Consider the following 21,790-nt stretch of genomic DNA (forward strand, 5'->3'; position numbering starts at 1 on the left):
CCAGCCGTGAAAAGTGGGCTGCTTGCAAAGGACATATCAAGTGTGACTTGCAGGGAATTAGATCCAGAGCTCCAACTTAGAAGGGAATGCCCTAGATGAGCACAGACATACCGTGTACTATATATCATGTTATACTGTATTTGTCCTTCTATTTTGGGTGTACTACATCGGGTCAGCCCCGCTCCATCTGTTAAGACACATTTCCACACAATTACAGACTAAGGTCTACCAAGGGGTCAGCTTAAAACATTAACAGCAACAAGAATCACAATTTTATTTTAGATTAAAGCTCCCTATGCCATGAATATGAATGAGGACAATGAATGAATGATAAAAAAGAACCTCCATTGAAAAAAAACAGATGATTTTTAGCATTTTTAGCGAATATAAATCCATACAAAATTTCTTTTAGGAGGCTTTTAGTAACACAAATACCAATTAAACTCCAGTCATTCTTGATTCTATAGAAGAATTGCAGCTATGTCAGCAGCCCGCACCCACATTTACTCCACTGGACAAAGTAAATATTTAAGTCATGAGGCAGCACAGAGCAGCTGAACACAGAAGAGGCTGTGGGGAGCACCAAACGCTCCGAAATCACCGTTTCTGGTGCTGATACGGGAAACCGAGGAGGAGAGGAAGAGAAACGATGGAGTCAGAGCCTGGAGTGTGTGTCTCGCTGCCAGTATACCCACCTGTTCATACAGACTTTTTAAAGTTTAATGCCCTACAGTCTCATGTTTGGGCTTGTTTTTGTCTTTTTTTTTTATGCCTCATCTTTGACACACATGTCTGTGCCAAGATATGATGAAATCACGGCACTGATAGCTAGATGTTAGATGGTTGTAATAACACATTTTTATTCATGTCTGTACTGTGATGTACATTTTGTGAGACAATGTCGTCAAAATTATAAAAATGTCGAAAAGGAAAACAGTCTGATTGAAATGAGTTTGAACAATCGACAGGTTGTAGAAATTGATTACAGATTGAACATGTAATCAAATATCTAACTAAATTTCTAATCTATTACCTATACTGCAGTGCTTTTAATAAAAACACTAATATAAATTACATATTTTTCAACAAACGGTAGTTAAATTACTAATAATAACAATACTGGAAACACAATTGAAAATAAGCTACAGAGAAGAGAAAGCAAACAGCACAAAGACTCCGCCATCTGTTTGTCAGATTTCCTGAATGGGTCTGGACAGGTGAGCAGCCTGGACTGAAGCGGAGAGAAGTACAGAAGATGTGTGTGGAGGTAAGCGGAGTAAAGTACCGTTGTGGGGCAGAACGAAAGCTTTGGAGCAAATTAAAGACGGAGACAGTAGGGTGGAGAGAGGTGAGGCTCGGGAGATAAACAGGGTTTAACAGACTAACAAGATTGTCGGCAAAGTCGTCCTAAAGCTCCAAACACAGACGTCTCAGCGAGTGGATGTGACATTTAGCTGTTAAATCTGGCTAGGGATGGGATTGAGTAGTTAATATTATAAATCTTAAAGAAAAAAATTGAAAAATTTCCAACTTTGAGGGCATAAAAATAATTGACATCTTACTTGTAAAGGAGATGATAGATGAGGAAACCTCCTGAGGAAATAAAATGCAAATTTGTTGATTAATGGGCATCTTCTTCAGATAATACAGAACTGCAATATTGGCCTCAGCTGAGATGGGCATTGACAAAAAAGATGAATGCAGCAACAGCGGGGACCTAAAGCATAAAGAAAGACAAAGCACGGTTAGTCATAATTGCTGGCAAAATGTCCCATTTATACATCCTTGAAATCTCACGGTCTCGGGAACACATTTTCAAATTTAAAATGACATTTCATTGGGAAACACAGAACCGGAGATATTTAGAATATTTCTTTCACCAATGGACCAGCTTTTTTCTGATAAGGTGAGGTCTTCCTGCTTGTTGTCAGGGACTCAGGAAAAGAGGTGAAACACACAATGAGATAGGGCATGGCAGGAGAAGGGGGGGAAAAAAAAAAAAAAAAGGATTTACTGTATCACCAGTACATGTTAACAGCTGTATCAGTTGGTCTCAGTTCAGAGAGGGGAAGGATTCCGACAGCTGGTGTGTGTGTGAGTGTTTGTCAGGGGGGGAAACTGGGTGTGGAGCCTTGACCAAGGGCACAGGACAGAGAGAAGAGAGTGTGGTGGCTGGAAATTCCCCAGACTCTTTCTATCTGTAAAACAAAAGGAAACAATGGCCAAGAACTGACATTTTGGGGTGGGGTGGAGTGTGTGTGTGTGTGTGTGTGTGTGTGTGTGGAGGGGGTGATGACTCAAAACATTAACAACCACTGCTGTTGATTAAAAAAAAAAAATTTCATCGTTGAATGTCGGTTAAAAGTCAGGCACCATCATTAATTCTGAATCAGCGGCAGTACGACAAAGAGCTGAAAGAAAAATAAATTCCTTTCTCACTCCTTAAACAGAAAAATTAAGAATTAAAATAAATCAATATTAGTCATTGTCATTGTACATTTTGGTTGTTTTTATATGCAAGTCTGTCATGTTATACAGTCTGGTTAAGTTATGTGGGTGTTGCCGGACTGCTTCTGGTTTTGTTTTGATTGTTTAAAAAAAATATATTTGTGTAATATGTCACACGGTTATGTGGTGGTTATGTTTTTCTGCCAAAAAAAATCTATTAAACTCAATTATGACAAGGCATACCAATTTGTATCTCTGGAATTAGGCTACAGCAAGAAAAACATTACAACAATGCTGTGGTAACTGATATCCTCAAATACAACCATCAGTAATGAGTGAATCTCATCCACAGGAGCAGAACGCTTGTTTACACACTTGACAAGAGTGTCATAAAAAACAACAGGACATGATGTAAATAATGAGATAATTAGTTTATCTTATTTATAATTTACTATATATTTATTTATTTACTTATTTCATAGTAGAAATCTCAAATGAAAACGACTATCAATTAGAAAACAGAGACCATCATCATCATCATCAGACTATTCTGAAAAAGTGAAAATGAGGCAACCCAGATCTTGGGTTGTAAACAGTGTTTTATAATGAATACAACACAGACGACGGGACTGACAAAATAAACAGACGGCTGGGGTGGAGAGGGAGGGGTGTAGAGAAAGTATGCTGAACTACTCAGCAACAGCCACTCAAGTCGTGACGTGTTCACGGTGCTTCCTGCAGCGCTTTAACCCGGGTCCTAGAGACAGTATTTGAGCTTTCTATTCGCTACTTGGCGCTGTTGCTATGGGGCTGTGCATGTTGAGCCGTGCACGGTGCACCATGCATGGAGAACAGTTTGTGTGCTGAGTTTGGGATTAGGGCAGAAAGTGTCAGGAGCGGGGTGAAGAGCCCGCATCAAGAGTGCAACATGACGCAACCTGGTCTAGTTTTATTGTCATTCATTTATTTATTTTTGGGTGTTGTTGTTGTCGTCGTCGCTCTTGTTTACCTTCTTAATGGCCATGATCCAAAGCTGTCATATAGGGTAACATTGACTGCGTGGCTGCTTGTATGTCTCAGATATTGACCTTGTTGACCTTCTATTATATCTCTATAAAATGTTTATATAGAAGTTTTATTGTGCGTAATATGAGTTTATGGAGACTTTATCGATTCTATTGTGCTAAGTTGTTATGTTCCTATGAGGACCCTGCATAGTGAGTTTATGTTTACAATACAGTCTATCACAGGCTATTAATATCTGCAAATGTAACATTACAGGGACTACAGTGGGTCTATAAGTGAGGGTCATACACATAGTTATGTGTGTTTTTCCCTAATCACATAACAGGACGAGCTATTAGTGATTCTTTTTTAATATCTATGGTACTCATTAGTAAGTTAATAGTGACTTTATATAGATTCTATGGTATCAAGTTATAGCTGTTGTTTATGACACTATGATTTATTATAGGCTATTTATATCTACAAATGTGATACTACAGGGACAACAGTGGGTCTATAAGTGCGACTTATAGTAAAACTAACATTTCAGTACGGAACTATGAGTGTTTTTTTTTAATAGCCACTGTCTATCTGCTATATTACTGTGGCGTGTCTAGTGCTGAATAGTGTTGTTTTTTTTTTTGTTTTTTTAATCAACTATAGCCTACCATAACATGCTGATGAAATTTTGTTTTGTAGTGACGTGTCAGCCTGCATAATTCTTGTACAATCGTATCTTGTATTACAGTAATGTAGAATAAAGAGAGACAAATAAATCAATATTATCAATTGATAAAATGTAAATAAATAAATAAATAAAAAAGGAAAGAAAAGAAAGAAACACACCTATCAGAGACAGAACATGGTGGAAAGTTTTTGTTTGTTTGTTTGTTTTTTTTCTTATTGCGAACTTGTGAAGAATTGTGTTGAATTTCATGAGCAGCAGCTGAAAACATAGCCGGACATCAGAAGGAGGGGGGGGGGGGACAGTCTGCTGTTGGATCCCAGCCAGTACAACCAGCACCGACCGGCCGTGTTTTCATATCTCGCGGAGCTGCGACAGAGCGCGCGGTATGAAATGACCGAGAATACGACACCACCGTGCATGTGTGCGCAAAACTATGTGGCATATCACAAATACCTGCGAAATAACAGACATGTGTCCACCAGAACCAAGCTGGCACCGACAGAAACGTCTCGCTTCGAGAGGGGCAGGTGATTGTTTCTCTCCCTCGCTGGTTGTCATGGAGTCAAGGTGTGTGTAATAGCATGCGGTGACAACGACAAAACTTTAGACAGGCACCTGTAATCAAAAAGTCAGGTGAAAACAACTGTCAAAACAATTCATAAAAAACATCACGAGCAAATAACCGCTAAATTAGCCCATAACAGACTTTTTTTTAAAACCAGTATAAAACAATTCGTGAGAAAATCGATTCAGCTTTTGTGTTCCGGAAACAAACAATTCTTCGACATTGGATATCCATGCATATATGTATATTTTTAGATTTTTTGTTAGAGCCAACACTGTTTAATAAAACATGTTCTGATTCTGCTGGTGTTATCCCCAGCTAGAAATTGGTTGCCAAGCATTGCATCATTCCTTTCATGTGACTCCCATACGCCCCAAATTCGTCCTGGCCGTCTTATGACTGCATCACAATTGCTGCTCGTACAAACTATACAGGGCAAGGGAAGAGAGGAACAACCAGCTGCTACGACACCACGCCCCGCCTCGCTGCTGATTTCGGCCACTCTATTGGATGTCGCCAAGGAAAAGATCTTAACTTCGCTCTTCTGATTGGGTCTTCGGAACGTTAGTCATCCACGTGCCGGTTTAGGTTGTGAAGAAACGCTCTTCCCATGCATAGTTCGGTTGGCCTCTCGCTCGATATAAACACCGCCGGGAGTTTCCGAAAAATCACATTCAGCCGTCAAGACTGAACAATGGTTAACATGAGCTATCACCAATTTTCACTAAAATATCCACATTCAAGCTCAAGACAGTCGAGAAGGCGAACGAATAAAAGAAAAAGGGTAAGTGGAGGTTCTTGTCGTTAGTTTTGTCTATTAGTTAGTCGATGTTTTTCCGTCTTTTAGGGGACTAACGGCTACTTAACGCACTCTTTAAGTGAGCTGGGGAACTGGAAAGAAAAACAACGTGTATGATTTTGGCAGATATCCCAGTGCTATTTTTAAGAATAACAGTTGTTTTAATCAATAACAATTATCAACTGTTACACTACATCAAGTTTGTTTTGTACGTGTTCTCTGCAAAGTTGTCGTGCGACGTAAAGCGTGGAAGTTTTCAGGTTTTGGCCCTTTTCGAGAGAATCAGACGTTATAAATCAAATGTTGTAGCCACGAAATAATCAGACATTTAGGTGTAATTTTATTTGAACATGTGTGGCAGATTTTAGCATAACGTTACTCCGTGTGACGTCTGACAGTAATTGGTGGGGCTGTTGACTCCAGACTGAACGGCTTGGCCATATTTGTGCTTTTAGTTGTTTTTCTTTTACACTTTTGAAAACCCGTTTTAAGTAATTGTTTACAACAGTATTAGTTGGTGTTATATTTTGTTTCAGTGTCATATTTCTTCCCCACAACCCACTCTTTCCTTTTCTCTGTACGTTTCCTTTTGTTTCGCCCATTCCTCCTGCTGGACTTACATTTCCATGACGTAATTCTCTTGGCTTACAGTGGACATGTAGCCCAACTAAAAAAAAAAAAAAAAGAAAAAAAAGGCAAAAACAAGTGTGTATATTTTTTGGATTCAATAAAATAATAATCGTTTTGTTTTATTTAACAAACCCGTTTTACTGCCATTATGCACGCGCTACCACGGGCTGTTTGACATGAGATTTCTTTATTCTTCCTCACTTTGTAACTGAGTTATTAACACCACTACCAGCCCCACATCTGTGGAAGAATGGTTTATTTATTTATTTATTTTTTATTGTCATATCAAATGAGAAAACCGGAAATCGTTATTTATATAAAATGTTTCAATTTCGAGTTTTGTGTACGAGAATCATAGTAATTATGATGGCTTTTGTAACTTTTGGTTCAGACAGCAGTAAAGGTTTAATAAAGGCAGTAGAGGTGACTGTCAGACCTGGAGTGATCAATATTGGGATTTTCCCGTCGTTTTTAACCACTTGTTTATCGATCCCAACCTGTTTTTAGGACCGTAGAAAGCAGGGGGCGCAATAGAGAACATTTTGGTCTTTGTTTACAAGAATTAAGTGACTGAAAATTTATTGTTTTCTCGATCCTTGTTGATTTCAACAATTATTGGCAATGTTTCTGGTATCTCTTTTTTTTTAAACAGTTTTCATTATTTTCCAAAGCAGTCATTTCTGTTTCATTTTAAGGTGCCTTTTGTTTCCAGACTGAGCTTGTTCTGTATTTGTGCAATCATCAATTTGATTGTGAAATCTCAGCAAATTTCAGTCATCAGAAGAAATATCTGTCAAAAAACGAACTAATCAATCAACTTTTTTTTTCCTTTCAGAATTGTTGGGACAAGCTATCTCCAACAAATTGGCAGACTTGATTAACAGAGACTTTCTAAAGGTAAATTGCTCCTCTCATGTTTGACATTCTGAATGCTGCATTCATTTTGAATTGATTCATTGTATTTGTTCAGTTCTACATGAACTTTGTCTTGAACTTGAATTATTTACATTTTCATACATATTCTTAATATTCAAATTCCTCTTATCAGCACTTTTAGTGCAGTACAGTCATTTCCTCACTTAGTGTCACTGTTATTCCAGTTCACAATTAAGTGGTTTACACAATATACTGTACTTTGGACTAGTTATCTTCATCATGGTGTAAATCATTATACAGATAAATGCTTCTTGCAATATATTCCTTTGTGGTACACATCATCTTTTATTCTTAAACAGGTTAAATTTATTCACGTTTAAGTTTATTCAAGGATAAACTCTTGAATTCAACCAATTGCAGAATCGTGAAGATTAAAATGAACAAGGCGGAGTTATTGTGACGTGTCAGTCATTTAACATGTAGCTGCTTTGCACTCCTCGCTTCATCTTCCTCATTTTTTCCAACCCTCTTGTTTCTGGCGGCTGCTCCCCCTCAGGTCCAGTGTGAAGCGTGTGGCCGAGTATCTGTGCGTTGCGACTGATTGGCGAGATGACTGCCGAGTGGCTACACCTGCCCCCGCCGTACCCCCCTGGCGTGGGGCCGTTGTGTGGTGCAGAGTTGGAGGCGTGGTATGAGGACCTGCAGGATATTCTGGGCTCCGACACGGGAGGGGCAAAACTGGCGCGTGCCCCCACATGCACCGAGGTCAGTAGCCTGAATGCATTGACTATCACACCCATGATGGGTGAGCGTATGTTTGCAAATTGTATTTTCCTTAATGTTTCTTTTTTTTTTTTTTTAGGTTTGTTTTATATTTTTTTGTGAAAAAAATTCCATTCACATACTATATAAATTACTTACTTTGTGACATTTGACACGTTTTGGCAGGTGTTTACATTTACGTTTTGTGCCTGTAGAAGGAGCCGGAGTTTCTGGATGTTCTGGAAAGTTGTTCTCTGACGTGGTTGACGGACGGGAGCCAGACGTGGGGCGAGGGTGTCCAGAGGGCAACAGAGGAGATCCACAACACCCAGCCTCTGCATCACACCTCATCGTCGTCATCCTCCTCTTCTTCCTCCTCCTGCATGAGTCCAGCTGTTGCAGAAGAGCGGCGGGTGGAGGCTGAGAGTGGGAGAAGTGGAGATAGTTCGACGGGAGGTGGCAGTGACCTGCTGCCCCCAGAGTTCTTCGAGTTGCTGAGTGAAGGAGGAGTGGGAATGGTGGATCCGAGCGGAGCAGTCATCAGCAGTGGCTATTATTACCACCACCATCAACACCACCAGGCTAATAATGTCCATCCCGCGTCTCCCTCGGCCAGTGAGGAGGAACTGCCCTGTGTCCCAGATTCTCCATCCTGCTCCTCCTCTGCCTCCCAGTCGCCATCTCAAAATTGTTCTTCACCGTCCTCACCCGTCTCTTCTCCGTCCGTCTACCCATCCTCCCGCCTGGGAAAACGCAAGAGGACCACCAGCGAGAGGGCCAACAGTGCCTTGTCCTCTTTCGCCTCCTCCACGCAGCACACATCCTCATCATATTCGTCTGCCAAAAAGAGTCGCAAAGAAAGAGAGCAGGAGAACGAGAGGAAGGTACAGGAGCTGACGGAGCAGAATGAACGTTTGAAAGCAGAGATTGAAAGGTTGGGAGAGGAGGTACAGAGGACACGTAGAGCCCTGATAGAGAGATTAGTCAACACCAGGAAATGAGGGGGAAAAAGAAAGACAGGATGGAAGAAAGGAATAAATGACAGGTCCTACAGAATTGGAATAAGCAGTGGTGGGGAAAGGTGTAATATGGTGGACATGAAATGCCTCTTAGACAAGAAAGAGATATTTTTTAGGAGAGGATTTTTGGAAAAGATAGAGTGCTAAAGATGGCAAGAAGGAAGAAAGTGATGAAAGTCAAGACAAGGAAAGGCACAGAGAGATGGGCTGCAACAGCACTGCGGCAAATAAAAAGACACAGCATGTACAAAGGAAAAGGAAGAACAGACAGCTCTAAGTGCAAATCATGCAGTGGTTTTTATGAATGTTTGTCATTGTATAGAATGCCTAACACAGAGTTCCATCAAAAAGGACTGCAGAGATAATAGTTATGAGCGTTTGATGATTTGTATGTAGGACAGAAAGGATTCAGAGAGTGCATTTCATTGTCATCCCTTCCCACCATTTTGCAATAAATTGTAACTCCTACTTTAAGGGCTGCAATCTGGCTAGCAGAGATTATTTGCCCCAATTTGTGGAGAGTTTAGGAGCTCAGGAAAAGTTTTGAAAGTGCCCATTGCAGTGTGAGTATGAGAGAATGGTTTTTTTTGGAAGAGAATTCATACCTTTTCTTACTTTTTTATAACCGATGGCTTGTGTGTATGTGTATTTAAATAAAGCAAGTAGGACCCGGCTATACTTTCGAAGCTGACCTTTTCTATCAATATGTGAATTAGTGGTAGGAATTATAAATTGTTCTACCCTGATTTACTATTTTTATATAACGCTGTAAAATATACAATTGTACTGTAATGGCTTGTACTGTAATATGCCAACACAGCTACTTATTTTCTCATTGTAGTCACATAAATTGTTAATCGTAGAATAATATGCATGGCTTTTATCATTAATGGAATCAATTTCATGTATTTTACCATACTATTTCTTTTATCCTTCATTGTAATCCCAAATTTGCAATAAAAGAAATAATGTGCATTTTTTTTGTGTCATGTGGTGTATATTTCTTTGCCTTTTTAATGACCGGTTCATGAATTATTTCACTTTTTGGTACAAAATGGTGTGAACATATATTGCAGGTATTTGAGGAAGGGGGAGGGGGAGAGTACAGACAAAATTTAGTTGAACTTCATTTATTTTTTGGGATTTGAAAAGGGTATTTGTAACAAATAGCAAAAAAAACAATTTTCCAGAGGATATAAAAACATCTTTAAATGCGCAACACACCTTCAAACGCTAATATCGTATGCTGACTTTATCACAGGGAGAGTATAAAATCAGTTTCTTTTGGTGTGGGGATTTGGAAAAATCCCTCCATTCTGTAGCTGTATTCATTTGACTCTCTCTTTGTGTGTTTTCATTTCCCCGTCGGCCTATCCAGAATTTCATTAGTCCTCAGTGCCAATACCACATTGTCTTAGATCCTGTCACGGCTTTGCCTTAAGCTAATACCCTCATCTCTCTTAGTGTACATCTTGTTCCCATTCTCCACTATCATACCTCAAACCATTCTAGTCTTTCCTTCCTCTGACTAACCTCCATCATTTTGCTTTCAATTTTTTTCCTGTCTCACTTCTTCTTGCCCTTCTGAGGTGCAGGTTCAGGGTTCTTCCCTTCAGCCAGAGCCAGCTGTTTCTTTAGGTCCAGCAGTATAGCCACTTCTGCTGTGATCACGGCTTTCTCTGCCTTCTGGGCTTTGAGCGCTCGCACCTTTTCCCCCTGTGATAGACAAGATGACAGGTTTAAATAGATTTCTTACATGTAAATTTGCCTTTGATTAAACACTTCAGCTTATATGGATAAATATAGGTTGGCAGCTTTCTTATCAAAAAGTAAATCAATGAACTAAAATGGCTATTTGTGAATTTGGAATTATACTGTTATAACTCGGAAAGGTTTGGAAATATTGAAAACCAAACATTTGATTCTCAAATATTTACCGCCCGCAGTTAAAAAAGTATAATCTAAAACTGGACGATCGTAAATTTGTAATTTAATTACAAACTCAGATGTTGCCAGATAATTTTCCAAATAGAGATACTGATTAATTGTGGATTTCAATATTAGCCGTTATGTATTTCTGCGGCCAATAGTTTGTTGCGTGCGTGATTTTGATTTTTGGAGCGATCATTTTCAGTCCTTACGGAAAATGGTATCCATTTTTTCCATCCAGTTATAAAGACAAATGTTTTAATAAAAAGCAATGAAATTAAAATAATCAAATTTAAGACAATGTCACAAAAAGAAAAAGAAAAAAAAACAGGTTACTGATGCCAAAATGTCTCAAAATATAACAGCGCGTCGCCACCAGCCACAGCGATCTCACCTGCTCAGTCACGGCTTGTGTGAGCTGTTTGGCTTTCTCTGGGTCCACGCTGTTCACCGCCGCCACCTCAGCGGGAGCTGGCATAGTGGCGGACTGAGTGCTGGCAGCGCTCTGAGCCGTCGTCTGAGGGTGGAAATAGACAGATGTTTGAATTTGAGACGATTTGATGGTTATTATTTCTAGAGATTATTTACTTCATTTCAGACAATAACACTCATCACTCAAAATGCCGACGGGATTTCATGAGTCACGATGTGTGAACAGACAATGAATCACACTGGACACACGGGCGTGAGTGAAAATTCAAATATGAGGACGTAAGATGAGCTGTTAGTATTAGTGAAGGCATGCGGTAATCAACATTGACACAGCAGCACCACTATGGACTCTTCACAAATAAATACCGCTGGATACCTTTTTGTTTGGTGGTTCATCTTCAGGCTGGATGCAGGCGGTTGAGTAGAAGGTTTAGAAAGAGATTATTTTATATCTAAATGATGGATGCTTAATAAATAATTAAAGCATTTATGGTGTGTTTGCTCTGCATCATGTTTCAAAAGACAAGTATCCCAATTAAATATAAATTCTTATTCATGACAAGTCTGACAGGGGCCCGTGAACAGCTATGCATTATCAATTCTTTCTTATTTCATTATTCATAAATAGTCAACCTATATTACTACAAGACCTGACTGAACTCACGCACCAACCATTAGGCATCATAAACATCAAATACCTGCTGTCCACCAAATCTCTTCTTCAAAGCCTCAATCTGGTCCACCTCCAATTTCTGGAACAATGGACTGACCTGGGATGGCAGAGGGAATAAAAGATAGATATTTAAAAAAAGTATATGCACAACTATTTAAAAAGTTTGGAAACTGTGGATCTGTACCAAAGGCACTGTGTCTGGAAAATTTAACCTGGAGGCTCTGTGATCACAATGATGATACAGGATGTAGTTGAGAAGGTGTGTGCACATGAACATTGTGTAGTCTTGGTGAGACATGAGAGTGGTGTAGTCCCGCTGCTCCTTGTGTGGAAAGCTTGTCACCAATCACAATAGCCTTGGAGATTGAGTGCAACGTTGGACACGGGTCATAACAATAAGGCCTGAAGGGACAAGTGGCCTGAGAGAAGATATCTGTGTGAAGACTGAGGCCTAGAAACACCATCTAGGCTATTATTCTTCTGTGTGTGTGTGTGTGTGTGTGTGTGTATGTGTGTGTGTGTTGACACAACTACAATGTCCTCCAGAGTACTGAAATATTGACAGACTGTTGCATCCTCATTGTATCACCCAGCGTCAACATATTGGACACAGTTTGTGTGTCTGCACATGTATGATCTGCGTGTGTCTTTTCACGTCATACTCACAGTGCCGATGCGGTGGCCGGCACTCAGGACACATACAAACGTGCCAGTGCCTTGCAACATGGTATTGACGCAAGAGCTAGGGGCGTTGAATTGATCCCTGATGGTTTGGCTGACTGTTGGCATGTATGGAAACAGCATCACTGACAACAAGCAGGCGATATTCACAGACACGCCGGTCACTGTGCCCGCACGCTGCCTGAAAAGGAGACACAGACAAGCATCAGTTAGTCTGATCGTGGATATAAATTTTACTTGATCTCGTAATAGACAGAGATTTTCATCAACTTCTTTAGTTGGCTGTACATACAAATATTTTTTTATTCTATAAATTGATTTTTCTGAATTCAATTTCATATTTATCATTAATTTCAATTTATCTTATTTAATTTCTCTGCGCTCTGAGATACGTGTGAATGAATGAGTCCTTTTTATAAAGGTGAGTGTTCAGTCTGTGGTTTCATATAAAATGGGAATTAACACATTTATATCACAGCTGACAAAGTGCAAAACTCACAGATCCATCTATCCTGTATGGAATTACCGACACAGATACTAAGTTGTTCGAGGCCGTCTCACCTTTCCGTGTCTCCTCCCTTGATCTTCTTCCAGGGTTCGTTGACCTGAATGTACTGGTTGCCATGGCGAGAGATGTTTAAGATGTGTTTCAGAGCATCACGGATTCTGGAATATTAAAAAAATAATATGTTAATAAAATGTTAATGTTAATTGAAATTTCATTTTTGTGACCACAACCAGTGATACAGAATCTACTTCAGTACCAGTCTCCACATTGGGTTTTATCTACAGTTATGTTTTACCGTTAATGTTGAGATGAAACCTACAATTAACAACTTCATGTTGCTAATGAAACTAAACAGACAATACACAGAGAAATTTACTTTCTAATTATTTTAAATCACTAAATTAAACATTGAATACAAGAATAATTAAAATTCTTGAAAGTCATTTCAACTAAAAGATACATTTCTGCCTACATCACATCATCATTTTACTTGGACTGCTTTTGACAGCTTTGTGATTCAGATGGTCTTACTTGACTTTGTCCATGAGCTGGATGTACTGCTGCAGCTCCCAGCCCACCAAAGCCAGGAGCTTCTTATCTTCCTGCTGTAGCTCCATTGCAGGCACACAGCCCTCAAAGAACTTAGTGACAAACATGCCAGCTCTGGAGGATGGAGGGAGAGGAGAATGAATGAGGGTGAATAAGAAAAGACAGAAAAAATTGGGGGTCAGAGAAAAATGTGGGAATGGAGAGAGAAAAGCAGCCAGTAACAGGGAGAGAGAGTGAGAGCTAAAGGAGGGAAGGGCATGTTACTTGACTTGCTAATTGTCTATAAATTATAGATTTTGTTGCCAGATGTAATGCAGTGCTCTGCCAGTGTAAACCAACACAACAGTGTGCTGCATTAAGCCTCTTCACTGCTCCTTCATTGCCTCTAAACTGGGGCTGTGTCTGGAGCAAGTAATTTTTGAAATGAGTTTCATGTGTACAACAGGAGGATGTTCATAGTGAGAAAGTTTTTGTCATGTCTGATGCAACAGCCCGTTCTATATTTTACTCATCTCTCTGCCTCTGAGGAAGGTCTGCCAGACCAAAAAGCTTTGACAGGAATGTAAAATTTACAATAAACAACAATCCTGATGTGGGAGCATCATGAGTCTTGTGTGTCCCGCATTCTTAATTTTTTAGTAATTTGATTAGTGAAACTGCCGAGCCCCCAAGTTTTTTTTTTTTATCTTGGCAAAATAAAGAATAACCGAATAATCCCAATCAATATGGTAATGCTACGAAATAATCAGATGGGATTTACCCATTTGAGTTTTTTAAGCTGTTTGTGAAAATGCCAACAAAATGTTTCAACAGCAACTAGCCAGATCATGACACCCAGAACTGTCAATAAATTTGAAAAAGCAGGTTTAAGATGGACATACTGTCTTTAATGATGTACTGATTTGGGGGACTAGATCCAGGCAAGGGCAGAATTTCTTTTCTGAAGCAGAATACTTTCTACCTCCAACACCTTAGGCTGGATGCAATCTACAAGATATTTTTGAACCAATTAGGCATCAACGTTGCTGCCCGAGACCAATTTTGAAGATCAAGGTACTTTGAAAAAAAGCTGCTGAGAAAAATCTTTGATGTGGGATTTAACCCTGATCTTTTAAAAATCATTTGAGGCGATGTAATTGGGGCTAAATTACGCCATCCCAAACAAATTTAGAAAACTAGGGTGAATCTCCTGTAATAGTTACTGTTCTAACAGACTTTTTTCAACAAGTACAACAATCTGAAATCCTAGTTGTTAATTGGACTAGATGACAGTTTTGCTGCATATTTACTTTTTGAGTAAAACTTACTGTACAAAATATGAGCAATTTGAGGTAGATTGCCCTATTTTTTATTTCACTGGTAATCTGATCAAAACAATTAAAATAGAAACAGTAACACACCCAAATGTCACAAATTCAGACAGTGGGGAACAAGCACAGTGTTGAACAAGCTGTGAAGAGACAGGTTAAGGGTACTTTGTTAGGACCATAGAGTTAAGACATTTTCTAAAGCACGTCTATTTATTACTGACAAGGTGATTTCTAATACTTGCTAATCAGTCAAAAAGCCATTCCACAATGACCAACCTGTTGATGAAATTGCCCAGGTTGTTGAGCAGCTCTGAGTTGTTCTTCAGAGCCATGTCAGCCCAGGAGAAGGCTGAATCCTGTCCCTCTGGACGCACATACAGCAGGTAGAACCGCCACACATCAGACGGGATACCCGTGTCCTTGGCCATGTCACCAAACACACCGACACCACGGCTCTTGGAGAACTTAGTGTCCTCGTAATTTAGATATTCTGCGGAGAAATTATAGAACAAGTTACTAGCAAAGTTCAGCCCTAGGCCAGAGTATTTAATTGCTAGTCTGAATGTGATAAATGATCAACACAGCATGGGTGCCCTTACAATGTTTTTAGACTACTTGAAAGATCGTTTGTGAACCCCAGTGTGAGTCAAATAATCTATTACATGAATAATCAATCAGTCAGCCATAATAAGCACTTACCAGTGGCAACAAGGTGGTTGACCAGAGTGTAGTTGTCCTGAGCTCCCAGTAGGGAGCAGGGGAACACCACACTGTGGAATGGCACATTGTCCTTGGCCATGAAGTTGTACAGCTCCACCTGGTGGCACAGACACAACACTGCACTGTGAGGATGACATCATATTAGATCATCATGAGATCATCCAGTTCAAAGAGGACTTATCAGCTCTCCCCAACCCCCATCGCTCTCTCTCTTCCTCTCTCTGCAAATACAGGCCATCACACACACATAACAAGCTCAATCCTGGGGTTTTAGATAGAGAGAGATGAGATGAGTCAATGAGAGTGAGGAAGATAGCTACGCTTATGAGAGCAAATGTTAGATTTTCTTTTATCTATAAGGTTTTAAGTATTTTTAATGAACTTCCAGTTGAATAGTCCACATGTAAAAGAACAAGTGACAACTAGCTAACTAGCACTTGTTTTCCTACTTAACACTTGTTACTGTATGTGTGGGAAGCAGAGTAGTCTGAAAGCTTAAAGTATCAAACTCATACATATGTACACACAAAATGTCAAATAGTTCCCCCTTTATAAACTAAACTGATGATAACATCATGAACAAGAAACAACAAGAGAACCCCAAGGCAACCTGATCATGCTGAGAAGTTTATCTCTGAGGGGATGAATTTAGGCAAAGCAATTTTATCTCCAGTATACAGAAGATTTCATTAGATTAATGTGCATGTATCACCAAGTGACTTCAGAATATGTGAAATAAAATACAAGAACAAACAACACTGACATCCACCCTCATTTCAAAATACACCGACAAACCACACAACCACCCAACTAACACACACACACACACACACACACACACACACACACACACACACACACACATAAAAGCCTGAGAAAACAGAACTGTTTTCTGATTATGTTTGAATGTGGACACAGTTGTGACAGCTTGTCACAGTTTGTTCCAGAGAACAGGACCAAAGTAACTAAAAGTGCCTTTCCGACATCTGGATCTTATTCTAGGTACAGTTTGAAAACCACCACCTGATGACCTCAGAGGTCTGACTGGATTGTAGTCAGTGAGCAAGACAGAAATATACTGAGGAGCCAAACCATTGAGTACTTTAAAGACTATAAGTAGAAATTTGAAGTGAATTCTTTCTGTATGGCACTGGGAGCCAATGAAGTGATTCAAATACTGGAGTGATGTGTTGGTGTTTGTATGTATGCGTGAGGACTGCTGTGTTCTGAATGAGCTGGAGGATTATTGTTTAGGTAATCCAGCGAAGAGAGCATTACGGTAATCTAACCTGGCTGAGATGAATGCCTGAACCAGCTTTTCAGAGTCAGCTTGAGATATAAATCCTGTAACTTTTGATACATTTTTCATGTAATGTCATACAGGTGGATGGTAACCACAAAGAAACACAAACATATATACTGCTTTCAAGACAATCTAATGTGTGTACTTTGTAGCTGTGGGTATAAAACTGAATGTGCACTTCATTTATAATGAAAGAGGTTATGTCTTCCTCTTCTGTTTCACATTAGGGTTAGATGGGGCTAGGAATTACACAGTGTTCTAATGGAGAGTGCAAAAGACCAGATGGGGCAATGAAAAAGAAATCAGACCCATTCTGTGTTGAAAGACGAAAAAAAAAAAAAAACCTGTGCCAAGCTTGTGCATCAGTACTCTGCTTGGCTCATAAATTCTGACAACATATGTGATGGGGGTGGGCGGTACCTGATGAGGATTCTTCCACCATTTTTCCCATTTATCAGTGTAGTTGGCGGTAATGGACAGATAACCAATGGGGGCGTCAAACCACACGTAGAACACCTGCGGAGGCAGCAACAGAGTCATGAGACATGACAACAGCCATAATTCTTTGTTACGTTGCAGAAATAAATTCTGGATGACAAGAATCAAACTGAAAAATGACACAAAGATGAACAGGAATGACAAAAAAAAAAATCCTGTGTGGGGTGTGAAAGAAAGGAAGTAGTCAGTGTTCAACATTGTTAGACGAGCCAGACCTCAAAAGTCTCCCAGTGAGGCACAAGTGTGCTATTAGTGAGCACTGCAGTATTATCAGTCACTGCAGCATTTGTAAACAGTTAATGAAGTGCATCGTCATTTTCAATGTTTAATTAGGACACTGACCTTAGATATTAAGTGTTTGCATTCATTATCGTCTTAGCAGATAATATAGCCGAGCAGTGGGGCTTTGTTATTTCCCAATGAATGCAGAAATACCAAAGTAAAAACAAGCAAATGTTCTCAAACAACAAGATCTGTAATGTGAAAAAATGATGTTTTACTTTAAGTGACATAAGCAGACCTTCTCTTTAAAGTCAGGGTGAGGTACTGGCGTTCCCCACTTCAGGTCCCTGGTGATGCAGCGAGGTTTGAGTCCATCTCTTAGCCAGGAGCGAGTGATCTGTTTGGCATTTGCTGTCCAGTCTCCTAAGCCGGTCGACTTCTCCAGCCACTGCTCCAACTGAGTCTCTAACTGAAAGAGAGAAAGAAGGGAGAATGAAAATGCTGACAAAAGCACCCAAATGTCTTAACTCTAAACCCCAGCTCTAGAAAGAGATTAGCTGTTTATATAAGAAATTTACCACAAGGATAACTGCCTTCCACAAACTGTCTGACTTTGACTGCTACTTTACAATTGATGCTTGTATTTTCTAAACAGGCTAGCTCCGGTTCAATCCATGTGACCTAAAAAAGCACGAGTAAACAACCCAGACTGTCAAAGTGCAGTGTGAAAACTGAAAGGCATACCTTTGGCAGGTCCAGGAAAAGATGTCTGGAGGAGCGAATGACTGGAGTCTGCCTGCAGACTTTACACTGGGGTTCCTGGAGGAGAAAGCCATCAATAATCAGCACAGGTTTAGTTCAATTTAACCAGATTTTTACCTGAATATGCAATTTACAGGAGTATATTTATTTTTTCTATTGAAGCTGAAGCATTTTCAAGAGTTCCAGTGTGGTAAAGTTAAGTGCAGTCCAGTAAATGACAGGTTGTGATGTCTGTCCCTTTAATTAAAAGAGAAAGTCTGTGGAAGTGGAAAATACATATGGTAAAAGATGCACAGATTTCTCCAACAGCAGCCCATATAGACCATACAAGTGTGTATGGTGTGTATGACGTGTGTCACCTTTGTTCTCCAGAGACTGCTGAAGTGCTTTTGGGAAATATACAGTAGGAAGTCACTAGTGTAAACAGCAAGTTAAGGGAAGGTTTTAAGTATCAAAAAATGTTTTTTTGCCCTTGATATACGTATACAAGGATGAATAAAAATAGTAAGATAGTTGCTGCCACCATCATTCTCCCTCTAATAAATAATGTCTATAATCAGCAGAGATTCATCATTATCATCTGCGTCCTGCCCTTTATCAATACTATATTTGTACATCTTGCCCCTCAGAACTCACCCCGAGCTCCACAGCATTGATGAGTCGCCCACACTTGTCACACTGGTCACCACGAGCTTCCGGATAGCTGCAGTGGGGGCAGGTGCCTTCTACAAAACGGTCAGCCAGGAAACACTTGCAGTTCTCACAACATAGCTGCTCCACTGTCTCTTCCACTAAGAAACCTCGCTCGTGGAGTCTCCAGAAAATATTCTGGGCGATCCTGAGAGGATAACAGAGGAAAGAGATGGGTGAATGAATCTTCAGGGGATGTGCTTAGGATACAAAAAAAAAAAAGAAAAGATTTTTGTCTTTTGACCTGAGCTAAAAACGCATGGGGACTGAGCAGACACTGAGCAGCTCAAGTAGACACTATTCTGTTAAATTGGCTTGCAAGCTTACTGGATTGGTATATCAATACAGAAAATAGAGCAATATACTAGAAAAGAAAGATGAAGGAATGAGAGTTTGTTTTATTGATTATTAAAATGTTGAAATAAACAAAGCTTGTGGTTTGGTGGAGCTTTGGTGGTGGGCTGGTAAATCTAAAATGTAAGACCTAACATTCAAAGCATTTTTCATGAATCAAGTCAAAAGTCTTTAATCTGTGGGCTGTTTTCATTTTTTCAAAGCACATGGTGCTGGTCTATGGTGTTTGATGCCTTTTATGTTGTACTCTATCAAAGCCAAGGCTCCAAAACAAGAGTTTTTATCTTTGTGATCCTTTTTCAATGTACAAGATCAAGGATTAAAGTCTAATCTTTACTGAAGAAAAGTGTTTCTTTTGTTTCCCCATTTCCACGTGTGAATAGGTAAACCCACAAAAACCATCCCACCATGACCTATTTGAACCTTTATATAAATAAAGAAAAAAATCTGACATTTTATCCATACTGCATTGAGAGCACTGTGTTGCATAATGACAGGCCCCTCACCCATTCAGTTACTTTCAGGGCTTCAATAATTCCTTAGAACAATCCATAACTTTGTAAAAAAATAAATAAATAAAAATATTAGACTGAATTGCCAATACATTCCCTTCAGCCTGACTTTAAAAAGCAAAGTTGTGACATGTGAAACTGTTTTTGAATAAAAACATAACTTTCAGAATGACACGGTGTCTCACCCAAATCTATTTTCACACGCTACCTATGGCTTAACCAACCTGCGTTTTACCAGTGTTTGACCTATTCACAAGAGACTGGTGTCACGCAATGACTGTATTTCCAAGCAGCAAAAGAAAATCACCTTGTGATGTTCCTCTTTTGGGTACATTTATTTGCATTCAATAGGCTGACTAATCTACTGAGGTGTTTCTGCATGAAGCCTTCATCAGAGCATATATAGACTCATAGGTCAGTCTCTAAACACTCATAGAGACTGAGAACAATCTCCCAGGTTTCGTTGCTAAAACTAAACAATTAGAGAGTTTAAAAACCCCTGGATTGCAGAACCAATCCAAAATCTTTAGGGCGGCCCTTCATATTGGAGCGGTGACATGCAGTTCACTACGGAGGAGAATGGGAGGAAGAGCATCATTTCTGGTAAAGCCTGTCCTTGACAAAATGTAAGGGATGTAGGTTTGTTAGCAGGCGTTCAAGCAACTACGGTGCATTTAGAAATCCCCAGACTTCTGTAGGTGGAGATCTCCGATGTCAGGTATTGCAAGAAAAGAGCCTGTATGACAGCAGTACGCTCTCTTTTTAAAAGGACACGTCATGTGACCAACATCACCAACAGAAAGCAATTGCACCTGTACATCTGCACCAAGACCCTTCACTCCCCACCCCTCAAAAAATTAAATAAAAAACCATAAAATTAATATAATTACAAAAATTTTCCTTTCTTTGGAACTATAATTTCACTGAATAAATTCAGAATTTAAAAAAATTAAATTTAATGTCAATTTAAAATTTGGTCACCCTCTGAAAAGCAATACTAAAAGACTACAATCGTGCTGAATGATATCTGAGATTAAGTAAAAATTATTAAGTAGAATTATTGGTTGAGAGGGCTGGACGTCCACACCAGTATCTACTCTACTGCAAGACTCTGGTAATCCTATGTTACGCAAATCTAGGATAAGTGTAGTAATCGTGTGGAAACGTTTTTGCCTTTTCATACCAAAGCTGAGCACTGTCAGAGCCAAATATAACCCAGATCAGGACCTGGGTCTTAAAGCCAGGTCTTAATCATTATTGGAAACCTCTCTGTTTAGCTTTCTCTCCGTTTACCTTTGATTTTTTTTTTAAAAAGAAAAGCCTCGTTTTTAATATAATACATTGCCATTGGCTGTAAACAGGCCAACTACGGCCTTTTTGCCTGCCTTTACTCACTCTGTCTGCTTCTCTGTGGTGGTCCTGCCGAAAAAGTCAAAGTCAATCTGGAACCACTTGTAGATGCTGGAGTGAACAGCATGGTACTTGTCGCAGATCTGCTGCGGAGTCAGGCCTTCTTCTCTGGCTTTGTTCTCTGTAGCTGTGCCATACTCATCTGTGCCGCATACGAACAGCAGGTTCCAGTCTCGCAGACGGCCATACCTTAGAGAAGATAGTCGGAATAAGTGGGACAAGAGATTAGACAAGGAGATGAGTGAAACAGAGAAATGTGGAAAAAAGAAAATCAAGATATGAAAAAAATTAACAGCAAAATAAAGATGGTGATGGAGAGATACGGTATGGATGAATATATGAGAAAGTGAGGAAGAAAGAGCAGGATAAAGCAAGTTGGAAAACAGGGAATGGATGACAAACTGTCTGTGAGGGAGAATCTGACAGTTTTCATCATATCATTCAG

At 39.6% G+C, this 21,790-nt stretch overlaps 2 protein-coding genes across 3 annotated transcripts in view; one reads left to right on the top strand and one right to left on the bottom strand.

Annotated features, from left to right (window-relative positions):
• Nucleotides 1-236: 236 nt before the first annotated feature.
• mars1 (methionyl-tRNA synthetase 1) overlaps nt 237-21,790 on the bottom strand; it is a 29,303-nt gene continuing 7,749 nt past the window's right edge. Inside the window, exons 9-22 of one of the 2 annotated variants that reach the window (XM_042402632.1) lie at nt 21,331-21,534; nt 19,016-19,217; nt 18,362-18,436; nt 17,916-18,086; nt 17,318-17,413; nt 15,574-15,691; nt 15,151-15,364; nt 13,547-13,678; nt 13,069-13,173; nt 12,493-12,688; nt 11,852-11,923; nt 11,116-11,238; nt 10,326-10,508; nt 237-1,717 (exon numbers count right to left, since the gene is read on the bottom strand). In XM_042402632.1, coding sequence (XP_042258566.1) covers nt 10,359-10,508; nt 11,116-11,238; nt 11,852-11,923; nt 12,493-12,688; nt 13,069-13,173; nt 13,547-13,678; nt 15,151-15,364; nt 15,574-15,691; nt 17,318-17,413; nt 17,916-18,086; nt 18,362-18,436; nt 19,016-19,217; nt 21,331-21,534 — 1,858 coding nt within the window. In that variant the 3' untranslated portion in view covers nt 237-1,717; nt 10,326-10,358. Of the gene's footprint in view, nt 1,718-9,906; nt 10,509-11,115; nt 11,239-11,851; nt 11,924-12,492; nt 12,689-13,068; nt 13,174-13,546; nt 13,679-15,150; nt 15,365-15,573; nt 15,692-17,317; nt 17,414-17,915; nt 18,087-18,361; nt 18,437-19,015; nt 19,218-21,330; nt 21,535-21,790 lie in introns of those variants that run through there. The other variant, XM_042402622.1, reaches the window with a different exon arrangement.
• On the top strand, nt 4,523-9,767 carry ddit3 (DNA-damage-inducible transcript 3). The gene is made up of 4 exons (XM_042402681.1): nt 4,523-5,490; nt 6,971-7,032; nt 7,568-7,776; nt 7,989-9,767. The coding sequence occupies exons 3-4, from the start codon at nt 7,621-7,623 to the stop codon at nt 8,772-8,774; spliced, it is 942 nt and encodes a 313-aa protein (XP_042258615.1). The 5' UTR covers nt 4,523-5,490; nt 6,971-7,032; nt 7,568-7,620; the 3' UTR covers nt 8,775-9,767.

This window comes from Thunnus maccoyii, chromosome 3, assembly GCF_910596095.1.
Source record: "Thunnus maccoyii chromosome 3, fThuMac1.1, whole genome shotgun sequence".
Classification (NCBI taxonomy): Eukaryota; Metazoa; Chordata; class Actinopteri; order Scombriformes; family Scombridae; genus Thunnus; species Thunnus maccoyii.